This window comes from Lipophrys pholis (assembly GCF_963383615.2).
Source record: "Lipophrys pholis genome assembly, chromosome: 12".
Classification (NCBI taxonomy): domain Eukaryota; kingdom Metazoa; phylum Chordata; class Actinopteri; order Blenniiformes; family Blenniidae; genus Lipophrys; species Lipophrys pholis.
Window position 1 is genome coordinate 13,532,195 of NC_137641.1, and position 18,253 is coordinate 13,550,447.

Sequence of the window (18,253 nt, forward strand, 5' to 3'; positions counted from 1 at the left end):
CTCATTTCATTGAGAGGATGGCGGTCGCTCTTAATGTCCTCTCCATGTGGCTAACAGACGACATCCTTGTTAATCACCCACAAAGCAGCCCTCAAAATGAGTAAGATGACCCTCAGTCCATCTCCTCGCCGATTTGTGATCTGATCTTTAAATATGAGGGGTGTTGAGCTCCATATTTTCTTTTTTTTTCCCTCTCTAGTGGCATCTTCTCTGTATTCGGGTGTTGGTATCTGCTGGAGATGATCCAAGGACCAAAGTTTGTTCATGCAAGAAGAACACGAATACCTTCCTTTAGATCCAATCTCGCTGCCAAGCTGACGTTGGTGGGGGAGGGTCGAACACTGCTGAGATTGGAGGAAGGACTTGGGTAAATGTTGGACAGGTTTCCAACGGTTCCAGCAAAAAAATAAACCAAAACCAAGCTCCAGTAGTTGTTTGAAGAACATAAAAATATTCCACATTACATATATATGTAAGCTGTTTTTATTCTATATATGGTATATTTTAAAAAAAAACTAAATCCTTTCGCGACCGTACGTGTTCATGCCTCAGTGTTTTCCAGCAGAGTGCTCATGCAAACACCAATCATTAATTTAGTAAGCGGTTCATGTTGAGGTCTCCTGCACAACACAGAGTTCCATTGTGTTTGAGCGCCGGTATTAAATTCCATTTCTGAAAGCGCCTTGATCTACACATCAGTCAGCAAGTCCCAGTATTCCAAGCGGTCCAAACTCACTCTCAACAGTTTTTCTTTTGACTTGGGTTAAAATATTTCTGCCCTGTTGAACCTCACAAAGTGACCCAAACGGGACTGAATTCAAGGAACTGACAATGAAAACTGGAGTCAGGCTGGACATGCGCACCCATCGCAGGGTGTGTTACATACCTGAATGCCCCGGTCGTAACCCTAACGCCGGCTGCGATTGGCTGCAGCCCTCTACCTTTACTACTGTTTTACTGCCTTTCCTCTAACCATGACTGACTCACCATCCAAGTCCAAAGATCAGCGCTCTGTTTGCTCAAGCTCTGAGCTGTTGTGTGCAGCTCTTCCTGCATGAACCTGAAACTCCTACTGTAGGAGCCTCTCTCACCACTCCAATCCTTCACCTGTCGTCCGCGCCGTCCGTCATCCGGACAGAGGCCCCAAGCAAACCCTTCGTCTCTGTCCGGGACTGGACTGCTTTTGCTGGGCGGTCAGGGTCAGACCGGAGGCCCTGGGTTCACCCGATCCGAGGCAGAAGCAACCCTGAAGACTTCTCCATCTGTATTACCTGATCCGTTGTCTACTTGTCTGCAGGACTTGAAGGATACAAGAACTCCTTTTCTTTTTACTTTTTTTTTAAGGTATGTGGCTGATCTTCATTTGCCTTCATTCATTGAGAAAATGGATTTCAGCATTTTTGAGGAATAGAAATCACAAAGCAACTAATCCTCCTAACTAACCAAACAATAGCTCTTGATCTCATAGTCTGGTACGTTGAGGTGATTCTAAAATGATATCTTCTTGACTTGATGCGTCTTCAGCTCATCTTTCCTTAAAGCAGCAGGGCGTTGTCGGGGAATATGGCGTCCTATCTCAGACCACCATTTGTTTATTGTTGTTAGACATCGCCTCTTCTTCCTGTTCCATTACAGAAACATTTCAGATGAGGTTTCTGGGGGAAAAAAGCAATGAAGTTATTATAATACATTAAGAGTTGTAGATGAGGTGCTCCTGTATTAATATCTCAATCTGAGTTTAGAGATTATCTGCCGTAGAGTTCTCTTTGGTTCAAAGGGTTGAGAAGGGAGCGGCCAGATGTCTTTACAGCTCTGGAGCGAAGATAAAGTTAGAGATTTGTTGTATGTTGGTATTTCTTTTTCAAGAAGGTTGGCCTGTATTCTTTTGTTTTAGTAAAAGAAAACCAGGCTATACGTATTTTTTTTCGTTGCTCTTGCTGTTATCAATCAGTTGAAGCTCAATCTCAATCAGTTAAAAGCTTTTCAGACCTGGCAGTCCTGGAAATATCTGGACTGACGTTACAAAGTGTGTTTCAGCTTGCAGTCAGCACTAAAACAAAGCAGTGATTTTCTGCAATAACTTGATAAACTCAACACTAAATCAGAATGATTGACAGCTGTGTGAATGCTTTCTTCAGGACCAGACATCTGGACCCACCTTCTTTTTTTTTTTTTTTTTGCCCGATTCAAGGAAAATATGTTGGCTTTCTTGTGTATGTAGATGGAACTACTATTTCTGCAACCGTGTTTAATTTCCTAAAACACATGACAAATAGCATCAATGTTTCCATCCCAGTTTAAGAGTCACACGGAGGAAGTGAAAGCAGTTATAACTACTATCAATCTGTAACATACGTGATTCAGATAAGCTTGTCCTTTGGTACGATTGTCGTGCAAGTCACTTTTGCGAAGTGTTCATTGTTGATTGTGGACATTGACACTAATCAGCCAACAATCTGCAGCTTCTCTTGAATTGTCAGACTTTTTGCGTGAAACACATTCTGATCACGTCATTATCTTAATTTGCGTGTCGATGACTACGTGCTCAACCAAATGGAAGAATTAGACACAACTTAAGTTTGTAAACGTGGTACGCGCATGCTTCAGACAAACCTTAGGATCCACTTCAGTCGTCTCCCTTCTTTTAATTATCTTAATCTTCCTGGCCTTTGCCGGTTTCTTCATAATCTGCACTCTTGGACTTCTCACAACCTCAAAGTCACATACTGTGTCACATAAAGCACAGCAATGCTCTTCCTCCAGGTGTGAATTATGAAGAAGCTGAGCTAAAAAAAAAAAATGGGATCTGTTGCAACATACTTCACCCAACTGTTTGGACAAGAGAAAAAGAAAGGTGAGTTGTGTATAACTTTTGTGCTAATATATTTTTTTGTTTGTTATATATAGTCCGCCTATAATATATATGTTGCTCAAGCCAAAATCCGCCTTTCCCGCAATTTGTTCTTTTTTCTTCAGAGGAGGAGAGACACTTGAGAGCTAATGACAGACCTTTCAACCTGTCTTACCGATATGCTGTAAGTTTCCATCCCAGCTTTTTACATCTTAGATCAAGGTCAGGAATCGTGGGCGCTGCTGTGTGCTCAATATTGTCAATATTGTAAGTAATGCTACTTGTGTGCGTTGAGTGACAGTGTGGAGTCAATGAGGTACAGTTTTTGGGGGGTTGCTGCATACAGTTAGTACTTTCCAAGACTTTTTAGTCACATTTGTGTTAACTTATTGAATGGCCAGCGATGTCCCATTCAATAAAAAAACAAAAAAATAAAAAACACAAACAGAATATGCCAAATGTTTCTGTCTTAGGATGGATTCCCATCAAATAATGCAGTCACACGTGTGAGTGTTTGATAACGTCGGACAGAATTTGCAATAAAGCTTTATAATCGTCATGCAAATCTTATGTAAGTTTTATGAGAATGTCCAGCGAGTGTCATGTGACAAACATGCAAACATCCCGATGAATTTTGATGTTCGTTTTCTCAGGGATCCGTGACCTTTTTGGCACATTTGTGCTGCAATTTCTGTGTTTCTAACTACTCACCAAGTGTCACAGTGAACTTGTTTTGAAATTGAAATTAGTTTTACCAATGTTACTATTACCATTTGGTCAGCTTGCTAACTTCAGTTGATTAAAACCCACGATGGCTTTATATTTCACAGTGCACCATTAAACGCCACGTTTTCATGATCTACTTCTCAAAATCTGCCCTTTTGATCTTTTTCAGAACAATGCCATCAAGACCTCCAAATACAACATTTTCACCTTCCTGCCGCTCAACCTCTTCGAGCAGTTCAGGAGACTCGCCAACGCCTACTTTTTCTTCCTCTTTTGCCTTCAGGTAGACATTTTTTTCTCTCTCATTTCGATTCAAAGTCTTTTTCGCAGTTCGCAGATGGAAGGCAATCTCTTTTGTTAAATTCAAATAAACTATTTACAGTTTTACGTGTTTAACACAATTCGCATGAGCAGATACATCTGCAGCTGTTACACCCACTACAGCATAAGTTCCAGACAACTTAGGAGGCTGAGTGAAATATACATTTGAAAAAAAGCACATGATTTTGGAAATATTCAAAGCTGACGTTAAGCTGGGAAAAAATAACGACCAAAATGACACCTGAAATCTGAATTTGAAGATCACATGTTTATATCACATCGTCATACGTTGTTTCTGTCATAATTGTTAATTGATTGCTGGATTTAGTATCACGGATACTTTAGGGATCCGTATGAAATAGAAAAGTATCGTGAAGCAACCTCTTTCATGCCAGTGAGATTATATATTTAAAAAGTCATCATATAAAGTCTGCAACTGTTGTTACTGTTATGGTTTGACACTCGTGCTTATTTTATGACTTTATCTTGTCTCTATTTTCCCTACGATGCATTTTATTCTAAAAATGTGTTTTAACAAAATGATTAATTTTACTCTGCATTTATTTATTTGTTTGCATCATGAATTCTAAAAGACCAAAATCTTGATTGGTAAAAGGCATTCCCCCGACTGCTGCTGCTCCACTTTGAAAACCATCTGACTCAAGGGTATATATGTGTGTGTGTGTATTTTAACAGCTCATCCCACAAATCTCCTCCCTGTCCTGGTTCACCACGGCAGTCCCTCTGCTTCTGGTGCTTTCTATAACAGGAGTGAAAGACGCCAGCGATGACATTGTGAGCTCACAGTAGGAAACAAATACAAACTCACTTCACGCTGAGAAATGAGGAACTGGGAATAAACTGTGTTTTCTCTCGTGTAGAACAGACACAGAAGTGACAAACAGGTGAACAACCGCAAAGTGGACGTCCTCATCGACGGAGAGTGAGTCACTTAATACTGCAGAAGAGTAAATTATACATCATTATGTGCGCAGCTGTAAACAGGGTTTTGTTGTGTTTATTGCTTTTAACAGGTTAAGGAATGAGAAATGGATGAATGTTCAGGTTGGGGACATCATCAAACTGGAAAACAACCAGTTTGTAACAGTGAGTATGACGATGATGTGATGATAAAGTACTGTTTAGTCAAATTAAAATATCTCCTTTCTACTTTACTGTTTCTAGGCTGATCTTCTGTTGCTGAGCAGTAGTGAACCTCTCAATCTGGTCTACGTGGAAACGGCTGAATTAGATGGGTGAGCGTGTTTGTGTGTGTGTGTGTGTGTGTGTGTGTGAAGGCTATCACCTCTCACAGTCTTGGATTTCCCCTCAGTCACACATTCTCATGTGCTGCTGTTCTCCCCCAGTGAAACCAATCTGAAGGTGAAACAGGCCCTGACTGAAACTGGAGAGATGGGCGACAGCATCGAAGCACTGGCCAGTTTCAGAGGTGAGAAGCCGAATGAAACAATACAAAACACACGGTCAGATCTCTGGATGTGTGATCTGAGGGCGAGCGTCACGCGGCACATGTATTAGTCTCAAGAAGGGATTTGTGGTCAAATGCCAGACTTCGTGAAGTTTTTTTTATTTCTTATTTATTCGGATCTACAGGCAAAAATATGCAAAACTCATAATGCTCTCCTTTACATTTCAGTTGCAATATTTACTAAATCATTATCCTAAGCTTGTGACTATTATACATTTTACACATATGATTTAGCTTGTTTTAAATCCAGAAAGACATAAATTAATAATAGAAATATAGATGTAACAAGATATGTAGATGAAACTAGAAAATGCTGCATTCATGGACCTGGGAACCAACCATTTATGAAAGTTAGATAAAAACTTGTCGTAATTATTATGACCGTTGCTTTAAAGTTTGTTACTTACACAAGTGTTGTGGTTTATAGCTTTGAGTATGAGCACAAATGTGTTGAAAATAAGTTATTGTGCACTGAGTTTCCATTGTCAGATTATATTTATATTCCGATCGGAAGTGTGATGTTTCCCATTTCCCCTGATTTGAACTTGCTCAAGGACCCCCACATGTTCACTGTGAGATTCAAACCTGCAAAAGTACCAATTCCAAACGGTTTCAGAGGCACATTGATGTGTGTTTTTATCAGGTGAAGTGTGTTTTTATCAGGTGAAGTGTGTGTTTATCAGATGAACTGTGTGTTTATCAGGTGAAGTGCAATGTGAGCCTCCCAACAACCGTCTGGACAAATTCAAAGGGACTCTGACCTTGAACCAGGACACCTTCGCCTTGGACAATGATAAAGTGCTGCTCAGAGGATGCACACTCAGGAACACAGAGTGGTGCTTTGGCCTGGTCATCTTTGGAGGTTAATTCTAATTATTAATCACTTCTTTTTTTCTTTTACTGTTTCTTCTGCATTTTGTCATTCGTGGTCACTGGGTGAAGCGGAAATCACATATTATGGTTTAAATATGGTCTAAATCCCACAGATGGAATAACACAAGATAATCTATATCATGTGCTACTACTGTGACATAGCTTTAATTGTACTCAATTACAAGTAAAATAGGCACTGTAAATAAAATATTTTGCAAGACATTATCAATAGCAGGCATTTAATTACCTTGAGGATAATATCTAACCTCAAACCACATTTCTCATACAAACAATACAGTAGAACAGATGACACAATTGCAATTTGTTTGTCAACAATGGAAAACCACATTTTCACTGTTAAACATTGAAAAAAAAGGCTATAAAAATGTATGATTGATCTGTTTGTCAGTTGCAACTCGTGGTTTTAAAAGTAGATTGGATTTTGCAAGTCAGATTACCCTACTTGACAAAAACAGAACAAAACAACAACCAGCCTACTCATCAGTGCACAGGTACGCCAAAAACAAATTACTGTAACATGCTTGATTGTGACTAGTTTCTACCACCTCATTATATACACACCAGTTAAAATACAGGCCACATTTTGGAGAGTACTGGTGTTATGGTGAGAATTGCATTCCTCTTGAGGGATAGTGTGCAGTGAAAGACTCAAATTGGCAAATTACCTCAAACGAACCTTAATAAAGGTTTATCACCACCATTTGAATTAGTCTGTACTTACTTATAGGAGAGAAAGTGCATTTTTGACAGCATGTCTGTGTAAAAATAGGAGCATATGCAAATCTTCATAAATCTGCCAAAAAGTAAAAAAATCCAATGTGGCTCCTCAGTTGAATTATGTTAATCACACTTCTGCATCAATTTTTTTTCATCACTGTCAATTTTTCTACACGAAACAGTCACATTTAAAATGTTATATTTTTCACTGCATTCTCTCCAATGCAGACTCCAGTCGACACAAATTCAAACAGCAGAGGGCGCTCATGACATGCACACGTCAAACCTGTCCAAATAGGAAAACACAAAGACACTCAACGGGAGAAGACAGGGGTCCCGGGAGGCCTGGAGTTGTTTGGATCCCTATTTCCTTTCAAAGAACCTTAAGAAGTACTGTAATAATTAGCAAAGCTTAGATTCAACAACTATCGACAAACAGATCTGAAAACTGTGGTGGGAACAAATTATGAAACTTGCGAACCGCTTAGTTCAAAGTTAATCTTTATCCTTGCAGCAGAGTGTGTTCATGTCTTCAGAAGTGGCCTTTTCCTCTCTCCACATGCTGCATCACTTCCTGTGTATCTAAACATGGCACCTCTGCAGGCCCCGATACCAAGCTGATGCAGAACTGCGGAAAGACGACGTTCAAACGGACCAGCATCGATCACCTTATGAATATCCTGGTGCTGAGCGTGAGTTCACACAATCCAGCACGGCAATGGAAAAAGCGGTTTGGATTCAGATCAATGTGTGCTGCAGTTGTCATCCTAAACGATCAGAACGAATCCCAGCAGCTGTCCTCTCTTTATTCGGTCAGATCTTTGGCTTCCTGGCAGCTATGTGCTCCGTTCTGGCCGTTGGCAATGCAATCTGGGAGGTGAAGGAAGGATCTGTGTTCACGGTGTTCCTCCCGCGTGAGAACGGCGTCAACGCCCCTCTGTCGTCCTTCCTCACCTTCTGGTCCTACGTCATCGTCCTCAACACCGTGGTGCCCATTTCCCTCTACGTCAGGTAGGTTGCAGCCGGCAAAGCGACAAAAGCTTCACCCAGGTCTTGCTCATGTTTCCATCTCTCTCGCTTCGACGACAGCGTGGAGATCATCCGACTGGGGAACAGTTTCTTCATAGACTGGGACAGGAAGATGTATTATCCCAAGAATGACACTCCTGCCCAGGCCAGGACCACCACGCTCAACGAGGAGCTCGGCCAGATCAAGTACATCTTCAGCGACAAGACCGGCACCCTGACGCAGAACATCATGACCTTCAACAAGTGCTCCATTAATGGAAAAACCTACGGTACAGGAAACTCTGTCAGATCGAAAACTTCCAGAGTTGAGTGGAGTGATTAATTCCCGGATATTTCTGTATTTTAGGGGATTTGTTGGACCATTCTGGCCAAAGGATGGAAATAACCGAGGTGAGAGGTCGAGTCTGAACAAGAGGATGGGGAATGATTTATAACACCTGAGTGTGGGTTTATAGTGTTTTCTTTTTTTTTTTTCCTTTGCAGAAAACAGAACGGGTGGATTTCTCCTGGAACCAGTTGGCAGATCCAAAGTTCATCTTTCACGACCACAACCTGGTGGAGACGATAAGGGACGGAAACCAACAGGCTCACGCCTTCTTCCGCCTGCTGGCTCTGTGCCACACCGTCATGCCTGAGGAGAAGAAAGAGGGTGAGGGTCCGCAGCCTCGCGACGAAAGACATACCTAAAATCCTTTGTTTTGGATCGTGACGATTAAATACGTTTCCCGTTTCTCCGATAGGCGATCTCCACTATCAGGCTCAGTCTCCTGACGAAGGCGCTCTGGTGACCGCAGCCAGAAACTTCGGGTTCGTGTTTCGCTCCCGTACGCCGGAGACCATCACGGTCGTGGAGATGGGGAAGCAGGTCGTCTATGAACTCCTGGCCGTGCTGGACTTCAATAATGTGCGGAAGAGGATGTCAGTAATTGGTGAGAGAAAGCAATGAACAAAAACTTTTGAATATTCATGTGTCCAATAACTGAAGTTTTTATCATTTTACAGAGCAGATTTGAACTTTTCCTAGAGATATTTAGTACATGAATTTAACAAAAAAAATAAGAAAAATATTACTATCAGTGGATTTGTAGCCAACATTGTGAATGGTGCCAACAAATATTTGAAAAAGTTATGTCTGATTGAAAAAATATCTAATGATAAACATGACACATAAGCATAGACATGGCCCAGAGTTATACTGCATTAGAATCCATAAAGATCAAGATCAGATGGAAATGTTTAGAAGCCAGTTATGAATTCAATGTGTCATTTTGAACTCAGACGTTTCTCTTTTCATCACAAATCTTATTTTTTCTTCTGTTGTTGTTGTTGTTATTGAAAAGGCCCAATAACATCATCCCTCAGATTCACTGTTCATGCACCTTTAAAATCAGACAATTTCACCTTTTACTTCAAACATTGGGATTTTTCCTTCCCCCAGTACGAAGCCCTGATGGTAAGATGACGCTTTACTGCAAAGGCGCAGACACCATCATCTACGAGAGACTGCATCCGTCCTGTAACAAACTGATGGAGGTCACCACCGAACACCTCAATGTGAGTTTTAAATTCAGGGTGACACGCGTGTCCAAGTGTCTATGTGTGTCTTCTCCATTCAGAAACATGTAATTCACTTCATCACAGGAATATGCCGGCGACGGCCTCCGCACGCTGGTCCTGGCCTACAAAGACTTGGACGAAAGCTACATGGAGGACTGGAGAAAGCGCCACCACCAGGCCAGCGTCGCCATGGATGAACGAGAGGAGAAACTTGACCTGCTCTATGAAGAGATAGAGAAAGGCCTGATGGTCAGTTTGCTTCTTACATATTTCAATACAGTCTTGCACCGTATGAGTTATTGGTTGGTCGGTTAGTAAATCAATATTCGCAACGGCGGGGTATCTTCGAACAGGCACTCTTCATCACCATTCTCCTCGTGTTTTTCAGCTGCTGGGATCAACAGCTGTGGAGGACAAGCTGCAAGACGGCGTGCCTCAGACGATAGAGCAACTGGCGAAAGCTGACATCAAAATCTGGGTGCTGACCGGAGACAAACAAGGTCAGTCGAGTCATTCGAGTCGTACATGGAGGGGTCGCTGGCTAATGTGCATGACGCAAGCACTTCAGTGTGTGAGACACCGTTTGCGGGTTTTGTCGTTAAACAGAGACGGCAGAGAATATCGGTTATTCCTGCAACATGCTGAGGGAGGAGATGAAGGAGGTGTTCATCGTGGCTGCGAACACAGCAGAAGGAGTCAAAGAGGAGCTGGAGTGAGTCGGTTGGAAACAATATTTAGTGTCGATATGACCTGATCAGAGTACGTTTCGGTTTCCGACAGGTTACGAAGCACGATGTGACAAAAATAATAGCCCGTTTTTCAATCCTGACATATTGTTTAGTGTTGATATGATACTAAATCATGTCTGAGGTTACATAAAATAAATAAATAAATACCATTGCAGTGTATAAAGTACCTTAACACTACCATCAGTTTGAATCTTTTACAACAAAGGCATGTAAAAAAAAAATTCAAAATGTTGTGTGAAAGTTTTCATATAAATAATTTTGCATATGTATGTGAAAACCACGATAAACCATCTGGACTAATGTTACTACAGCAAACTGTCACGATAAACTCCACTCTACTATGCATGTGGTTGATGCAAGCAAACTTATTATAGAGCAGTACTGTGTTTGAGGGTAGAAGTAATGTGTGTGTATGTGCTTTGGACTAAACTATAAAACACTGCACACCAACTTAAAAACGACTTTTTATTGGTCCATAACATAATTGCTTCCTAATAATATCATATCCATGAGTGCATGAAACTGGGCTACTACATTTACAATGCAAACAGCACTTCTTTAACTTGTACTGATGAATATGACGTTGCGCCCGTTTTTCAGATCAGCGAGGCGGAAAATGTGTCCGGGCGGAGCAGAGAGTCCGTCGGTGGTGAAAGCTCGCGCAGGCCTGTTCTGGATGCAGAAGACTCAGACACTGCAGGATGAGACAGTGGAGGGAGACTATGGTCTGGTTATAAACGGACACAGTCTGGTAACAAGGATTTCATTTTTTTTAAATCTTATTTCTACGACCTGCTAAATTAATAAGATGTCTTGTTTGGAGACAATGAGGAGCAAATGGAAGTACTTTTAAATGACCTTAGAGTGACCTTGTAATCGCTCTCTCTCTCTCTTTCACGTCCAGGCCTTTGCATTGCAGAAGGATTTACAGCTGGAGCTGCTGAGGACAGCGTGCATGTGTCAGACGGTGATCTGCTGCAGGGTCACCCCTCTGCAGAAGGCCCAGGTGGTCCAGCTGGTCAAGAAACACAAGCAGGCCATCACTCTCGCCATCGGGGACGGGGCCAACGACGTCAGCATGATTAAAGGTGAGCTCACTGGGAAGCGGAGAGAGGGAAAATAAAAGCCGCAGCAGCAAAATGAAAACAATTCAACTGGTTTGTCCCTCAGCCGCACACATCGGGGTGGGCATCAGCGGTCAGGAGGGCATGCAGGCCGTCCTCTCCAGTGACTTCTCCTTCGCGCAGTTCCGCTACCTGCAGCGCCTCCTGCTGGTGCACGGCCGCTGGTCCTACCTGCGCATGTGCAAGTTCTTGAGATACTTTTTCTACAAGAACTTCACCTTCACGTTCGTGCACTTCTGGTACGCCTTCTTTTGCGGCTTCTCTGCACAGGTGAGAAAACAATGTCTGCCGATATGGCGCAGCTCGAATCACTGGCAGCGGGAAAATGTTCTGTGCTAAATAACTCTTGCCATAACATTTCACATCTCTCTTTATAGAGAGCCACTTTAAAAAAAAAATCCTGATCGTTTGTTTTCATTAAAAAGAAAAAATAAGTGTTTAACGTCTGTTTACGTTTGACTTTTTAACTCTTATCAAAGTCTCACCTTTGTCCTCAATGAATTCATCTTAGTATTGAACTCAGATGTTTAACTTTATTCTAGTTTCACTTTAATCCTGTAAACATTGGAATGTAGAATAGAATAGAATAGAATAGAATAGAATAGAATAGAATAGAATACTGGGAAACTCCCCTTTTTTCATAAAATGCTAAAATCCATCTCTTTTTTTGTTTCTTTTAATTTTTTTTATTAACATTTAACCTTAAAGTTGATATCAAAACCTTATTTCAAACCGGTAAATTTTTTTCCCTAAATATTTTACCTCTTATCTCAAAATGCCAATATCAAGATTCCCAATAAGTAATATCTTTCTTTTCTTATTTCTAACGTGTTTACAGGTTTAAAATCCAACGTCAATAATGCCGAGTCACTGTATGTAAATTGACTTTTCTCTTGTCCGTAGACCGTTTACGACGAGTGGTTCATCACCTTCTACAACCTGGTTTACACAGCACTTCCTGTTCTTGGCATGAGCCTCTTTGATCAGGTAAAAAGAGTCACACCTTATATTTCATCCTCTTTTTTTTTTTTTTTTTTTTTCCAAACCATTCAGTCTGTGATGTTGCAGCCTCCCTGCACCGCTTGCTCATCCTCTGCTCGTTGCAGGACGTAGATGACCGCTGGAGCTTCCAGCATCCTCAGCTTTACGCCCCAGGCCAGCTGAACCAGTACTTCAATAAGAAAGCCTTCGTGCGCTGCATGATGCACAGCTGCTACAGCTCCCTCATCCTCTTTTTCATCCCGTGGGCCGCCATGTACGACACGGTCAGGGACGACGGCAAAGACATCGCCGACTACCAGTCCTTCGCTTTGCTGGCTCAGACGTGTCTGCTCATTGTGGTGAGCGCGCAGGTGAGGAAACTGGTTGCAGCATAAAGCGTCTCACAATGCGTGAACTATAATCGTGAACTTGGATTAAAACACCATGCCTGGACAAACATGTACCACATGAAGAAGTAATGAGTTAAACTCGTGTTTCAGCTGTGTCTTGACATTTACTACTGGACGGCAGTCAACCAGTTCTTCGTGTGGGGAAGTCTGGCCGCCTACTTTGCCGCTACCTTCACCATGTACAGCAACGGCATGTTTTTCATCTTCACCTCCTCTTTCCCCTTCATTGGTAAGTAGCTGGAGCCCATTAATTAAAAGTTTTGGCTCTTCTGCTGAAAGTCTTGAGTTGTAGATGCAGTCAAAATATCAACAAACTGAGGTGGTTACTCCCCGTACACACGTTTCAAGTGAAAACGCATTAAAAAAAAGGGCCTTATTTACTTTAACGTATGATTTGATCTTTGGATTTCAGGCACGGCAAGAAACTCTTTGAACCAGCCGAACGTCTGGCTGACCATATTGCTGGCCTGCCTCCTCTGTATCCTCCCCGTCGTGGCTTTCCGCTTTATTATCATTCAGCTTCGTCCCACGATCAACGACAAGGTGAGGAAATGCCGACCAGTTACTTTGTCTTTTAACGCATTTTAATGTGAACCATGAGTAATTGTTTGTGGGGTTCATAAAGACCATAAACCACATGAAACATTTAATTTATAATAAACAGAAGTTGAAAATACAATCAATAACTGGCTTGTCTTTTAAGTTTTTTACTTTTTCGAACCAGCAAAAAAAACAAAACTAATGAATCCCAAAATGCAGAAATTCCATGAGTCATGACTATGATTATTGTAGATGTTTTGGAATTCCCTGGTATCATTACACTGAACCACATGGAATTTCAGGTGCAGCAAAAATAATCAATTCTACTTTATTTTCTACTTTATTATCAATTGATATTTGCTTTCTTCCTTTTTTTTTTAAGGCTTTCAAAACACTTAAAATCTTTGAAATGGCAACTGCATAGTATGACAGAATATAGACGGTGATCATATTTCAAAACACTGAAAAGCACATGTTTTAATACATAAATGCCGCAAACCCGCGTTTAATGCTTCTAAATAAACAACATTAATTCAGACAATAATGCAGGTTTTACTTATGATTAGGTTCGCAAGCTGCAAAACCAGTTAAACTTAGCTCATAGAGTTTAGCATCAATAATCTCTACAATATCAGCAAGAACCGCCATAATCCTCCGTTTGAGTCCTGGCTGGGGGGCAGGGTTTACATTGTTTCATCCATTTTTTTTTTTTTTTTTTTTTTTTCTTTTGCATCCATTTGTTTCATCCAGTTATTCCAGTCTTCTATCGTGCATTTGATGTTGATAAATCCCGTTTTTCTCACTATAGTTTTTTTTCCCAATGAATTAATATGTGCCAATCAGAAAGTGGCCCCACGTTAACTTGTGTCCATGGTTCTATTCCGTAGGTGAGACATAAGGTTCGAAAGGAGGCGCTGCCTGCTCCTGCTCCGCGCCGCCCGACACGCAGACGCGTCAGCACCCGCCGGTCGGGCTACGCCTTCTCCCACGCCCAGGGTTATGGTGATCTGGTCACATCTCGCAGGTTCCTGCTGAAGCGACCCATTAAGAATCGTCCCATCCTGTTCACTCAAAGAGACTCTCCAGTGGCTCACAACCAGCCACAACTCTACCGGACCATTGCTGAAGAAGAGCAGGAGGAGGTACAAAGCCCCTAGAGGGGGTGCTGGGAGGGACTGAAACAACTCAGAGAGGTTTTTTTTGTTGTTGTTGTTTGTTTGTTTGTGCCTAAATGGGAGGATTTACAGGGTCTGGTTTTAGCTTCCTGGATGCTTTTCCAGGTCAAAATTGAAAGAGTTGACACAGAATTGTTGTGTCTGTTTAAGGTGTTTTATAATGGACGAATGTCGTGTGAAATGTCGAATTTGCTGAATCTGCAGTCTCAGTTCGTTTTGCATGTTTTTTATGAAAAGGTCCCATGTTGAACACAGTCTCAGGTTTATTTATTGTCTTGATAATCGCGCGCAGATACTATATTGGCTTAAAAAGCTGATGTCAGTTACACATTCTTTTCGATACACTGGCTGTTGTTTCAGTGACACATGTTCACACCAAGCACACGTTTTATTCAGTGTTGCAACAAAATGACCATTTCATCAATTCCTCTGTAACAAGGTTGAATGTGTATATTTGTGCCATCCTAATGTTACAAAAGTCCAAATTGCTCTACTATAGCCTCAATTACTGACTTTTTGTCTTGCTTCGTGTTCAAAAAGAAATGGAAACCTGCCTGTGTACAACGTGGGACCTTGGGAGTACAACTGCCTTATCCTGCTGGTCTTTTTACAATCAAAGCTTTTACATCATCTTGCCTGGTTTAATTCCATTGTGATAGAATCAACTCATGACCACTTTTTATTGCCTCAACAAGCATCTTTAAGCGCAATAGCACCGTTTACTTAGGAATGAAAAGTCTACGTTGACATAATTTCACCTGAAGGCTTTATGACTCTGTTGCTCTTTATTTATTTAGTGTGCAGTTATCATGACATCAAAGTGTTTCTTCTTTTCAGTTTAAAAATGATTGCCCCCACCCCCCAAAATATTAGCAAGGTGAATTCACCTGTGCACAGTTAAAACATGTAAAACATTAACATATGGCTTCTATATATCTGTGGTGGGTTGACTTAAGCTCCAAGAAGTTGATGAAAACATTTACCTTCATTCAGGAAAATGTGTTGACTTACTGGCACTGATCGGGCTTTTACATCCTCATTCTTACTACGGATGGAGAAAAACATCTTAACATTCAGGGTAATTCAAAAATCACCAGGCTGCCAGGAGATTTTCATATCTGGTGCTCCCAATGGCCACTTTGGCCCTGGTCCTTAAATTAACACAATCTACAGGTCGTGCAGTGTGCATATTAAAAGCAAATCAATCCTTCTTTTCATCGCCGTGCACTTGAGTAAAAAAATAAACACTGCCTGAATGGAGTCTTGGAGAGAAAGAAACGCATAAGTAACTTTCAGAAATACACACTGTTCGTTGTGAAATAAACTATCGATCACATGAAGAATAATTTTGTCCTGCACATCTGATTTTATTAACATATATGACTTTATTAGAAACCTCGGTTGAAACAAACTGACATAGAGAGTCTGGACTCCTATGGTAACTGCCTAAAGAGAATGGCATTGTGTGTAGCTGTCAGTATTATTCACTTAAAGGTACAGTATGTACATTCAGAACATTGCAGAGAAATCTACTTCAGACTAACCAGTGAGGTCTCTGTTAGCCTTGTAATACCACACCATGCCACAAGGTGGTGGAGTCAGTCATTCTCCCACTCTTCCCGCTTTCAGTTCAAGGACAGATGAAGCAGCCGATTCACATTCAAACAAAAGGGAGATATGATTTAAAACCGCTGGTCTTAGAAACGGCTAACAGCTCGTTGCTGGAACTCTGAGGAACAGTGACTCATTACTGCCACCCAGGGCTCACAAAGGGTGTTACTTATATCATACATACAGTATCTTTAAGTGTATAGAATAAAACTGTGATTTCTAATCCGTTAAAACTCAACGTGACAATTTTTTCCCCTCTGTTGACATTTATGGTTTACACAATGATTCACATGATCATTTTCATCACTGTTGTATTGTCGTTTTCTTGTGTCAATGATTTCTTTGTTCATCCAATAATCAATCGCTGATGAAGCTGGTACCACAGCAGTGAGTGTTTTTAAGTATTTTTAACAGCCAGGGGTCAGTGTTGACCTCAGAACTACCTTTTTATCTTTTTTAAGCCTCTAAAGGAAAGAAAAATCAAGAGTTAAAATCTAAGAGGACATGACAGCGCATCTCTGAAAAGATCTGGATCACTGTGTGTTTATGTACAAGAGTATCACTTATTTTTCCACTGTGCCATTTATATATGATGAAAATCTTTGTTGCCTGATAGAATCATGCATATTTTCACCTGAGGGATCACAAGTTAATAGAATTAACTTGTGCAACATATGGTGTTGATTTGTGATCATAAATTGTTGAAACTATGTATACAGGTGCTGCATGCAGTACAACTCCTGACATGTTTTCATTGTATTATGGCGCATAAAGTCTTCAGAATCTGTACAAAAATATCTGTGATTGTTGTAAATATTTTATGGCGTGGCCTCGTTTAGGAAGCCTCAACCTGAACCTCGCTCGGATTTCTTTTACATTATGTATGCAGCTGTGTGCACTTTCCCTCTCTCTCTTTCCTCCCACATATCCGCAACATACCGTCTATCTATACACAGACCATATCTGTAGTGTCCTCTGGGACTGTACGAGTGGTGACGTCAGTGTCCCACGCCACAGAGCTAAGATCCATAAGAAAAGAAAAAAAAAAAACCTGGATTATGTCTAAAGGGATTTTTTTTTTCAGCTTTCTACAGTTTTCAAATCTATTCAAGCTGTTGTAATCCATCCATCATCATAGGTACAATTGTGCAGAATGGACCAAATGCATATGAATCAAGTGAACGCTGAATGTGATGGACATCAAAACTACTGCCCACAACCAATTTTCCTATTTAAGTTGAGAACAATGGTGCATTCTCAGCTGGTAAAAATACCAAGAGAATAATCAGGGCTCGCAGCTCTGGACAAAGTATTGTTGTGGATGGAAATTATCTGGCAGTGTGAAGGTCACAGCTGCTGTACAACATCTTTTCATCAAACTGCTGAAAATGCCAGAGTGAGTGAAAACTGAAGGAGAATACTGATACCAGTACTTTTTGAAGAAAAAAGGGAAATTACTTATATAGTTACTAATTATAAATAACTACTGACTTAGAAAAGTAACTCTTGTTACTTGTCTTTCACTGAGGATGTCTTCCGTTACATAGCTGTATTATTGTTGTGTTGCTATGTCACATCATCTGAGCACTTAAATTCAGATGACATTACATCAGTTAGCTGGAAGTCCAATGGTGCTCATGTTATTTTGGTCTGTTGGAGTCATTCGTTGAGGATCCGTCGATATTAATGTCTGGTATTTTCATCTGCATGTACTACTGTGAGGGATTTTCGGCAGTCAAACAGCACACAGGATAACACCTTTTCTTGACAGAAACTGATTCCTAAATAAATGAAAACAAAAACAAGCAGCAGAGCTGCAAGATAACAAACCGCCATGCAGAGGGACAGCAGAAGACAACTTACGAAGACAGGCAAACATCTATTCAGGGCCTCGATTACGATATAGGCCATGTAATGTTGAAACATGTCACTGAGTTCAGGAATGATGAGGCGTATCTCCAATGAAGAGGAGTGAAGCGCAATCATCAGCCTCGACTCTGAGTAGGACACTTTTGCAGATACTCTGGCATATTCAAGAACTTGCACACACTCCGGAAGTCGCGCAGAAAACTCCAGAAG

General features: G+C 41.0%; 1 protein-coding gene across 1 annotated transcript; it reads left to right on the top strand.

Annotated features, from left to right (window-relative positions):
* The first annotated feature begins 1,229 nt into the window (after positions 1-1,229).
* On the top strand, positions 1,230-16,964 carry atp8b5b (ATPase phospholipid transporting 8B5b). Its single transcript, XM_080477610.1, has 27 exons — positions 1,230-1,344; positions 2,747-2,854; positions 2,977-3,035; positions 3,747-3,860; positions 4,595-4,693; positions 4,780-4,841; positions 4,933-5,005; positions 5,084-5,154; positions 5,266-5,348; positions 6,091-6,249; positions 7,602-7,690; positions 7,816-8,009; positions 8,088-8,310; positions 8,511-8,676; positions 8,768-8,956; positions 9,466-9,581; positions 9,669-9,833; positions 9,973-10,084; positions 10,191-10,296; positions 10,934-11,084; positions 11,238-11,421; positions 11,504-11,727; positions 12,361-12,444; positions 12,564-12,809; positions 12,939-13,077; positions 13,261-13,391; positions 14,276-16,964. Exons 2-27 carry the CDS (start codon positions 2,800-2,802, stop codon positions 14,543-14,545), a joined length of 3,564 nt encoding a protein of 1,187 aa, XP_080333736.1. The 5' UTR covers positions 1,230-1,344; positions 2,747-2,799; the 3' UTR covers positions 14,546-16,964.
* Positions 16,965-18,253: the final 1,289 nt, after the last annotated feature.